The sequence below is a fragment of the Salmo trutta genome, unplaced genomic scaffold (assembly GCF_901001165.1).
Source record: "Salmo trutta unplaced genomic scaffold, fSalTru1.1, whole genome shotgun sequence".
Taxonomy (NCBI): domain Eukaryota; kingdom Metazoa; phylum Chordata; class Actinopteri; order Salmoniformes; family Salmonidae; genus Salmo; species Salmo trutta.
The window spans coordinates 1,402-12,500 of record NW_021823374.1 but is presented as its reverse complement, the minus strand read 5'-3'; the positions used below and the strand labels follow the sequence as shown (position 1 = coordinate 12,500).

The 11,099-nt window shown below is 47.4% G+C and overlaps 2 protein-coding genes across 2 annotated transcripts; both read right to left on the bottom strand.

The window, feature by feature from the left end:
• Positions 1-36: 36 nt before the first annotated feature.
• On the bottom strand, positions 37-3,336 carry LOC115190469 (coiled-coil domain-containing protein 15-like). The gene is made up of 3 exons (XM_029748759.1): positions 3,322-3,336; positions 783-1,376; positions 37-697 (listed from the first exon to the last, which is right to left on the bottom strand). The coding sequence occupies exons 1-3, from the start codon at positions 3,334-3,336 to the stop codon at positions 230-232; spliced, it is 1,077 nt and encodes a 358-aa protein (XP_029604619.1). The 3' UTR covers positions 37-229.
• Positions 2,057-10,519, bottom strand: LOC115190468 (polypyrimidine tract-binding protein 3-like). Its single transcript, XM_029748758.1, has 3 exons — positions 10,278-10,519; positions 8,235-8,312; positions 2,057-3,749 (listed from the first exon to the last, which is right to left on the bottom strand). Exons 1-3 carry the CDS (start codon positions 10,490-10,492, stop codon positions 3,617-3,619), a joined length of 426 nt encoding a protein of 141 aa, XP_029604618.1. The 5' UTR covers positions 10,493-10,519; the 3' UTR covers positions 2,057-3,616.
• Between the last annotated feature and the right edge of the window lie 580 nt (positions 10,520-11,099).

Genomic DNA, 11,099 nt, shown 5'->3' with positions numbered 1-11,099 from the left:
TAAACGGCACCCTATTCCTTTATAGTGCCCTACATTTGACCAGGGCCCTTAGGGAATATGGCTCTGGTCAAAAGTAGTACACCATATATGGAATAGGGTGCCGTTTTTTAATGATGCCCCCAGTATTCACATTCATATGTCCACCACTCTCAGCAGAGAGGCTTTCCTCCAGCAGAACTGTGCAGTCTGGTGTGGTCCAGTTAGCCTGGTTCAGTCTGATCTGACCTGGTTAGACCTCATCTACAGGTAGATAGACCTCAGCTACAGGTAGATAGACCTCAGCTACAGGTAGATACACCTCATCTACAGGTAGATACACCTCATCTACAGGTAGATACACCTCATCTACAGGTAGATAGACCTCAGCTACAGGTAGATAGACCTCAGCTACAGGTAGATACACCTCATCTGCAGGTAGATACACCTCATCTACAGGTAGCTGGACCTCATCTACAGGTAGATAGACCTCATCTACAGGTAGATAGACCTCATCTACAGGTAGATACACCTCATCTACAGGTAGATACACCTCATCTACAGGCAGATACACCTCATCTACAGGTAGATAGACCTCATCTGCAGGTAGATACACCTCATCTGCAGGTAGATACACCTCATCTACAGGTAGATAGACCTCATCTACAGGTAGATAGACCTCATCTACAGGTAGATACACCTCATCTACAGGTAAATAGACCTCATCTACAGGTAGATACACTGCATCTACAGGTAGATACACCTCATCTACAGGTAAATATACCTCATCTACAGGTAGATAAGACCTCAGCTACAGGTAGATAGACCTCAGCTACAGGTAGATAGACCTCAGCTACAGGTAGATACACCTCATCTACAGGTAGATATACCTCAGCTACAGGTAGATACACCTCATCTACAGGTAGATACACCTCATCTACAGGTAGATACACCTCATCTACAGGTAGATAGACCTCAGCTACAGGTAGATACAGCTCATCTACAGGTAGATACACTTCATCTGCAGGTAGATACACCTCAGCTACAGGTAGATAGACCTCATCTACAGGTAGATACACCTCATCTACAGGTAGATACACCTCATCTACAGGTAGATACACCTCATCTACAGGTAGATAGACCTCATCTACAGGTAGATAGACCTCAGCTACAGGTAGATACACCTCATCTACAGGTAGATAGACCTCATCTACAGGTAGATACACCTCATCTACAGGTAGATAGACCTCAGCTACAGGTAGATACACCTCATCTACAGGTAGATACACCTCATCTACAGGTAGATAGACCTCAGCTACAGGTAGATAGACCTCATCTACAGGTAGATACACCTCATCTACAGGTAGATACACCTCATCTACAGGTAGATAAGACCTAAGCTACAGGTAGATAGACCTCAGCTACAGGGCCAAATAAAAGCAATTAAGTTCACCATTACTTTACCTATTATTCACAGGTCATTACTGTACTCTACTGTAGTTTACTCCAGTCTACTGTAGTCTACTCCAGTCTACTGTAGTCTACTCCAGTTTACTGTACTGTAGTCTACTGTAGTCTACTGTACTGTACTCTAATGTAGTCTACTGCAGTCTACTGTAGTCTACTGTACTCTACTGTAGTCTACTGCAGTCTACTGTAGTCTACTGCAGTCTACTGTAGTTTACTGTACTCTACTGTAGTCTACTGCAGTCTACTGTACTGTACTCTACTGTAGTCTGCTGTAGTTTACTGTACTCTACTGTAGTCTACTGTAGTCTACTGTACTGTACTCTAATGTAGTCTACTGTAGTCTGCTGTAGTTTACTGTACTCTACTGTAGTCTACTGTACTCTACTGTAGTCTACTGTAGTCTGCTGTAGTTTACTGTACTCTACTGTACTCTACTGTAGTCTACTGCAGTCTACTGTAGTCTACTGTAGTCTGCTGTAGTTTACTGTACTCTACTGTAGTCTGCTGTAGTTTACTGTACTCTACTGTAGTCTACTGTACTTCCTGGTCTGGTCTGGTCCAAGGACTCTGCACAGTAAACAGAGAAATTAAGGTGCAAAAAGATTGCCCATTTTGCTTTGAACGGTTTTCTTTGTTTACATTTCAATGAAAACCACTGATACACTGTAAAACAAAACAAAACAGGTGTGTAGTTGTCATGGTGATCTGAGTGGTGTGGTGGTCATGTTTAGCTGAGCTGCTCGAAGACTCAGTGTCGCACCGTGATGATGTCACCATTATGTCACAGAGGAGGGGGCCTGATCATTGGTCCCCCTCGCTCAACATTCCAATGCTACTTAAAATGGAGGCAGTTCATTGGTCCGGGAGGAGGGTCGCCGCTGGCAACCAGCTTCATCAGCCAACCGCCCTTTCTCCGTATCCGTGACGATACCTGTTAACGGAACAGTGTCTCAGACTCGTCAGGTAAATCATCTGTTAATAAGTCATCCCACTGAAGAGAAGCCAGTCTAACGGTACACAACGTCCACGGAACACCAACACATAATGTTGGTGTGCTGTTGGTTACGGAGAAGGGCCTTCAGTTGGAACAATGCAGCACAGCTAGAAGAGTCTCACTCTGGGACTGTAGGTGGGTCAGTGGCTGGGTGGGTGACAGGTTAGACAGACTGGGCTGAAGCCTCCCAGGAGTGTTGAGTATCTCTCTCCCTGGGTTAGGGTCTAGTCTCTCCCTGGGTTAGGGTCTAGTCTCTCCCTGGGTTAGGGTCTAGTCTCTCCCTGGGTTAGGGTCTAGTCTCTCCCTGGGTTAGGGTCTAGTCTCTCCCTGGGTTGGGGTCTAGTCTCTCCCTGGGTTAGGGTCTAGTCTCTCCCTGGGTTAGGGTCTAGTCTCTCCCTGGGTTAGGGTCTAGTCTCTCCCTGGGTTAGGGTCTAGTCTCTCCCTGGGTTAGGGTCTAGTCTCTCCCTGGGTTAGGGTCTAGTCTCTCTATGGGTCTCTCCCTGGGTTAGGGTCTAGTCTCTCTATGGGTTAGGGTCTAGTCTCTCCCTGGGCTAGGGTCTAGTCTCTCCCTGGGCTAGGGTCTAGTCTCTCCCTGGGCTAGGGTCTAGTCTCTCTATGGGTCTCTCCCTGGGTTAGGGTCTAGTCTCTCTATGGGCTAGGGTCTAGTCTCTCTATGGGTCTCTCCCTGGGTTAGGGTCTAGTCTCTCCCTGGGTTGGTGTCTAGTCTCTCCCTGGGTTAGGGTCTAGTCTCTCCCTGGGATAGGGTCTAGTCTCTCCTTGGGCTAGGGTCTAGTCTCTCCCTGGGTTAGGGTCTAGTCTCTCTATGGGTCTCTCCCTGGGTTGGGGTCCTCTAATACCAGATAAAGGATGCACTGATGCACCTTGTCAGCCCACATCACCGTTGTACTCTCTGTCCTGAATCAATCAACCAGTGCACCTTCCAGCCTACTTCAGCTCTGTGTCTATATCAGTCTCTGTCTGAAGGCCTTGTGTTACAGTAGTCTATTACACAACAATATCATCTAAACTAGTTCATTGTCTGTTGTTTGTTTTAAGTAAAAGTGGGTGTTTCTGTCCTTCACTCCCAACAGGGGCTAAAGGGAGGGGGGGGCATGGGGTTAGCCCAGCCCAGGAGCGAGGCCCTGGGGGTGGGGTGGGGGTGCTGGGTGAGGAGGGTCAGATGGTGCTCTTGGAGAAGGACACGCGGAGGTGATGGTTCTCTCCCAGGTCGTGGTTGTGGAGGTCGATCAGGGCCTGGATGGCCTCCTCCACTGAACCCAACTGGATCAGAGCCATCTTACGGTCCTTCCTGAGAGGACAGACACAGATGGACAGACAGTAATCAATAACACTTTATTGATCCGCAAAGGGATATTCATTCCAGATCATGAGTATGTACCGAGATCACTATTCTGAATGTTCCCTTGGCTCTGAATGACACATTTTTAACTCTAGTCTGTCAAATCTGCTTTTGGAAAAACATATTAGGGTGTGGCCCAATCCTACTGAACTGATAGTTAAATAAAGGTTAAATAAATACATTAAAATATATTTCTCTAAGTGGAGCAATTCCCATCTAGTGGCTTATAACGGTACTACACCAAGGCCACCAGAGAGCCACCAGAGCCACCAGAGAGCCACCAGAGAGCCACCAGAGAGTCACCAGAGATTCACCAGAGAGCCATCAGAGAGTCATCAGAGAGTCACCAGAGAGCCACCAGAGAGCCACCAGAGATTCACCAGAGAGCCACCAGAGAGTCACCAGAGAGCCACCAGAGATTCACCAGAGATTCACCAGAGAGCCACCAGAGATTCACCAGAGAGCCACCAGAGAGTCACCAGAGAGTCACCAGAGAGCCACCAGAGAGCCACCAGAGAGCCACCAGAGATTCACCAGAGATTCACCAGAGAGCCACCAGAGCCACCAGAGAGCCACCAGAGAGCCACCAGAGAGCCACCACAGAGTCACTAGCGAGCCACCAGAGAGCCCTATATCGACATAGCCTGAAAGGCCGCTCAGCAAGGAAGAAGCCACTGCTCCAAAACCGCCATAAAAAAGCCAGACTACGGTTTGCAACTGCACATGGGGACAAAGATCGTACTTTTTGGAGAAATGTCCTCTGGTCTGATGAAACAAAAATAGAACTGTTTTGCCATAATGACCATCGTTATGTTTGGAGGAAAAAGGGGGAGGCTTGCAAGCCGAAGAACACCATCCCAACCATGAAGCACGGGGGTGGCAGCCTCATGTTGTGGAGGTGCTTTGCTGCAGGAGGGACTGATGCACTTCACAAAATAGATGGCATCATGAGGCAGCAAAATTATGTGGATATATTGAAGCAACATCTCAAGACATCAGTCAGGAAGTTAAAGCTTGGTCGCAAATGGGTCTTCCAAATGAACAATGACCCCAAGCATACTTCCAAAGTTGTGGAAAAATGGCTTAAGGACAACAAAGTCAAGGTATTGGAGTGGCCATCACAAAGCCCTGACCTCAATCCAAAAGAAAATTTGGGGGCAGAACTGAAAAAGCGTGTGCGAGCAAGGAGGCCTACAAACCTGACTCAGTTACACCAGCTCTGTCAGGAGGAATGGGCCAAAATTCACCTAACTTATTGTGGGAAGCTTGTGGAAGGCTACCCAAACGTTTGACCCAAGTTAAAAAATGTAAAGGCAATGCTACCAAATACTAACTGAGTGTATGTAAACTTCTGACCCACTGGGAATGTGATGAAAGAAATAAAAGCTGAAATAAATCATTCTCTCTACTATTATTCTGACATTTCACATTCTTAAAAAAAAGTGGTGATCCTAACTGACCTTAAACAGAGAATTTTTACTAGGATTAAATGTCAGGAATTGTGAAAAACTGACTTTAAATGTATTTGGCTGAGACGTATGTAAACTACCTACTATTTCGAATATAAACTGTCGGACATGAAACGGCAACCTTTCTGTTTCTTGGCCCAGTTCTCTAACCTGCCATTACCATAGAGGAGTACACCACATCAGTCACCGGTTTCATTAATAAGTGCATCGACTCTGGGCTCTGTCGCAGCCGGCCGTGACCGGGAGACCCATGGGGCGGCGCACAATTGGCCCAGCGTCGTCCAGGTTAGGGGAGGGTTTGGCCAGCAGGGATGTCCTTGTCCCATCGCGCTCTAGCGACTCCTGTGGCGGGCCAGAAGCAGTGCACGCTGACATGGTCGCCAGGTGTACGGTGTTTCCTCCATCACATTGGTGCGGCTGGCTTCCGGGTTGGATGTGCGCTGTGTTAAGAAGCAGTGCGGCTTGGTTGGGTTGTGTTTCGGAGGATGCATGGCTCTCGACCTTCGTCTCTTCCGAGTCCGTACGGGAGTTGTAGCGATGAGACAGTAACTACTAACAATTGGATACCACAAAATCAGGAAGAAAAAGGGGGTAAAAAAATTATAATAATTGTAATAAATAAGTGCATTGACGACGAAGTCCCCACAGTGACCGTACATTCATATCCTAACCAGAAGCCATGGATTACAGATAACATCCGCACTGAGCTCAAGGCTACAGGGGTCGCTTTCAAGGAGCAGGACAAAAATCCGGACGCTTATAAGAAATCCTGCTACGCCCTCCAACGGACCATCAAACAGGCAAAGCGTCAATACAGGACTAAGATCGAATCCTACTGCACTGGCTCTGAAAACTATAATGGATTACAAAGGGAAACCCAGCCGCGAGTGACGCGAGCCTACTAAATGAGCTAAAGGCCTTCTGTTACAGGCTTTGGTTTTTCCATTTATATTTCGAGGTTGGACGTTAGCACATGGGGCGCACCGATTGGTGTCACCTCGTTAGTCAGTATGTGTTACACCTGTGCTGGTTGGGCATCTAATTAGTGGGAAGGTGTTTCACCTGTGCTGGCCCAGGTGCTATTTAAGAGTGGCTGGCCCAGTGCTTCAGTTGTCTTGAGAGATGTGGAGGGTTGACACCTTTAGTTGTCTCTGCCTAATTGATTTCTAGACAAACAATCCTTTATCTGATCTTCCCTGTTTTTGTTTTCTCAAAAACAAGTACATTTCTAAGTGACCCCAAACTTTTGAACGGTAGTGTATATATTTTATGAAAAATTGTATTTGGCCTTACTGCTATTAACCCATATAAATGCACTGAATAACAGATTCACTACATGGAACAACAAATAGTCCCCCCCCCCGATTTTTTTTTAAAGGACGTTTGTTCTGAAGTGTCTGTCCTATATCTGAGAGATATAGGAAAGATCAGGAAACATGTATTATGTTTTATGTATTTGTCACTAAACAGTCTAAGCCAGGGGTGGGCAAACTTTTTGGCTCGAGGTTCACATCGGGATTTTGAAATTCAACGGAGGGCTGAATTTTTTAGGGGACCAATTGTTTGTTAAAATCAATTTGCGGGGGCCTCCTGAGTGGTGCAGGGGTCTAAAATACTGCATCACAGCGCTAGAGGCATCACTACAGACCCGGGTTCAATCCCAGGCTGTGTCACAGCTGGCTGTGACTGGGGGACCCATGAGGCGGTGCACAATTGGCCCTGCGTCGTCCGGGTTAGGAGGTTTGGCCGGCAGGGTTGTCCTTGTCCCACTGTGTTCCAGTGACTCCTGTGGCGGGCCAGGTGCATGCTTGCTGACACGGTTGCCAGGTGTACGGTGTTTCCTCCGGCACATTGGTGCGGCTGGCTTCCGGGTTAAGCGGGCAGTGCGGCTTGGCTGGGTCGTGTTTTGGAGGACGCACGGCTCTCGACTTTCCCCTCTCCTGAGTCCGTAGGGGAGTTGCAGCGACAGGACAAGACTGTAACTACCAATTGGGGATAAAAAAGGGGTAAAAAAACAATGCCCTGCGGGCCGTACTTTGCCCCCCTTGGTCTAAGCCCTGTCTAAGTACTGTGTAAGCCGATGGAGGAGGGCTTCTACTAAGCTATATGGAATTGTTTTAAGAAGGTCATACCAAGGATAATTTAGCTATTTGACTTAGAATTTTTAAGATCCCTTGAAGAATAAAAAAAATGTAAAATAATAATTCCATGAGTTTTTTTCAACTGGTACCACGGGATCTTCAGATGAGGCCTGTGGGTGTCCTAGAGCAAAACAACAGACGGACGTGTTGCTGAAAGTCTCACCTTTCCACATAGGGGACATATTAGTGTGTAGCTCAAACACAGCTCCAACTCTTGTTGCCTTCATCAGCAGATGCGGAAGTGCAACATCGACAGATGCGGTGGATTGAGATTCATCCAATGCACACAAAAAAATATATCTCTAGCTTTAACTATGGGGATTTTATTATGCTACTTAGATTTCCATGGGAGCGCGGACATCAACTCTAGGGGGTTAAAAGGTCATTTTTGCGTTTGAGTCGACGTTCAAGTTTCAAGTTTTTTATTGTCACGTGCACAAGTACAGTATTTGGAGGACTCCCGAGTGGCGCAGCGGTCTAGGGCACTGCATCTAAGTGCTAGAGGTGTCACTACAGACCCTGGTTCGATTCCAAGCTGTATCACAACCGGTCGTGATTGTGGAGTCCCCATAGGGTGGCACACAATTGGCCCAGCGTTGTCCGGGGTAGGCCGGCATTGTAAATAAGAATTTGTTTTTAACTGACTTGCCTGGTTAAATAAAAGTTAAATTAAAAACTACAAACGTGATCTCTGTGAACATCAGGGAAATAGTCTTCAAAAGTCAAGTACAGTCCTCTATTGGAGCAGTGCGGGTTTGTTTGAACCCTGACCTAGTTGGATCCTTTGTGTATTGAGGAAGTAAAGTGTCAGAAAGAGAACGTACTGGAAGAACTTGAAGGCCTTGACTGTGTATCCAGTCCCAGCAAACAGCTCCTTCAGGATGTCATCTGTTATAGATGGACTGTCGGTGGAGAGGAGGAGGAAACAAAAGGACAGTGTTAGACGTGAGCTCTTTTACCCTTAACTATTGCTTCAACTGGTGATACCTCTTGTGGTAGTAGCATACTGTAGACATATAGCTGCCATATTGAGTATACTGCAGGAATACAGCCTCTACAGTATACTGCAGGAATACAGCCTCTACAGTATACTGCAGGAATACAGCCTCTACAGTATACTGCAGGAGTACAACCTCTACAGTATACTGCAGGAGTACAACCTCTACAGTATACTGCAGGAGTACAGCCTCTACAGCATACTGCAGGAATACAGCCGCTACAGTATACTGCAGGAATACAGCCGCTACAGTATACTGCAGGAATACAGCCGCTACAGTATACTGCAGGAATACAGCCGCTACAGTATACTGCAGGAATACAGCCTCTACAGTATACTGCAGGAGTACAGCCTCTACAGTATACTGCAGGAATACAGCCGCTACAGTATACTGCAGGAGTACAGCCTCTACAGTATACTGCAGGAATACAGCCGCTACAGTATACTGCAGGAATACAGCTGCTACAGTATACTGCAGGAATACAGCCTCTACAGCATACTGCAGGAATACAGCCTCTACAGTATACTGCAGGAGTACAGCCTCTACAGCATACTGCAGGAATACAGCCTCTACAGTATACTGCAGGAATACAGCCGCTACAGTATACTGCAGGAATACAGCCGCTACAGTATACTGCAGGAATACAGCCGCTACAGTATACTGCAGGAATACAGCCGCTACAGTATACTGCAGGAATACAGCCGCTACAGTATACTGCAGGAGTACAGCCTCTACAGTATACTGCAGGAGTACAGCCTCTACAGCATACTGCAGGAATACAGCCTCTACAGTATACTGCAGGAGTACAGTCTCTACAGCATACTGCAGGAATACAGCCGCTACAGCATACTGCAGGAGTACAGCCGCTAAGGAGTACAGCCTCTACAGTATACTGCAGGAGTGCAGCCTCTACAGTATACTGCAGGAGTACAGCCTCTACAGTATACTGTAGACATATAGCTGCCATATTGAGTATACTGCAGGAATACAGCCTCTACAATATACTGCAGGAGTACAGCCTCTACAGTATACTGCAGGAATACAGCCTCTACAGTATACTGTAGACATATAGCCGCTACACTATACTGAGGTATAGTTGGAGAGAGGAGGAGGAGGGAGGTATAGTTGGAGAGGGGGAGGGGGGAGGTATAGTTGGAGAGGAGGGAGGTAAAGTTGGAGAGGGGGAGGAGGGAGGTATAGTTGGAGAGAGGGGGAGGAGGGAGGTATAGTTGGAGAGAGGGGGAGGAGGGAGGTATAGTTGGAGAGGGGGAGGAGGGAGGTATAGTTGGAGAGGAGGAAGAGGGAGGTATAGTTGGAGAGGAGGAGGGGGGAGGTATAGTTGGAGAGGGGGAGGAGGGAGGTATAGTTGGAGAGGGGGAGGAGGGAGGTATAGTTGGAGAGGGGGAGGAGGAGGGAGGTATAGTTGGAGAGGAGGAGTAGGGAGGTATAGTTGGAGAGGGGGAGGAGGAGGGAGGTATAGTTGGAGAGGAGGAGGAGGGAGGTATAGTTGGAGAGGGGGAGGAGGGAGATATAGTTGGAGAGGGGGAGGAGGGAGGTATAGTTGGAGAGGGGGAGGAGGGAGGTATAGTTGGAGAGGAGGAGGTATAGTTGGAGAGGAGGAGGAGGGAGGTATAGTTGGAGAGGAGGAGGGGGGAGGTATAGTTGGAGAGGAGGAGGAGGGAGGTATATTTGGAGAGGGGGAGGAGGGAGGTATAGTTGGAGAGAGGGGGAGGAGGGAGGTATAGTTGGAGAGGAGGAGGAGGGAGGTATAGTTGAAGAGGGGGAGGAGGGAGGTGTAGTTGGAGAGGAGGAGAAGGGAGGTATAGTTGGAGAGGGAGAGGAGGAAGAGGGAGGTATAGTGAATCTCACGGGATGTTGGAGAGATGGAGGGTGGCAGAGGGAGGGAAGATGTTCTGAAAGTTCTTGGATCCAGGCTTCTTGAAGCGGTGTAGAGGGGAGCCGCTGAAGTCTTTAGTGAGGCCCTGGTCTTCCTGTCCCTCCCTGGGCAGCTGGACCGTCTGGTGCTTAGAGATGGTCACTCTGATCACCTTACCGTGCAGCCGCTGGCCGTTCAGGTGGGACATAGCTGGGGGAGGAGAGGAGAAGAGTCAGACACAGTACAGACTGATGGACATAAATAATTATAATAAAATAATAATATATTTCATTTGGCGGACACCTTTCAGGGCACTCAAGGACATCTGACATTAACAGGGGGCCTACATAAAAGCCAGTGTAGTACATAATATAGTTAAATCAACTGTAGTACATAATATAGTTAAATCAACTGTAGTACATAATATAGTTAAATCAACTGTAGAACATAATATAGTTAAATCAAGTGCATCAATCAAAGTAACATTTGAAATGAAAGGACCAGAGGAAAGAGAATGGATAAAACAGGAGGGAAGGGTTGAGGATAGGATATGGACCCGGGTTAGGGTTAGGATATAGGGTTAGGATATAGGGTTAGGATATAGGGTTAGGATATAGGGTTAGGGTTAGGATATAGGGTTAGGATATAGGGTTAGGGTTAGGATATAGGGTTAGGGTTAGGATATAGGGTTAGGATATAGGGTTAGGGTTAGGATATAGGGTTAGGATATGGACCCGGGTTAGGGTTAGGATATAGGGTTAGGATATAGGGTTAGGATATGGACCCGGGTTAGGATATAGGGTTAGGATATAGGG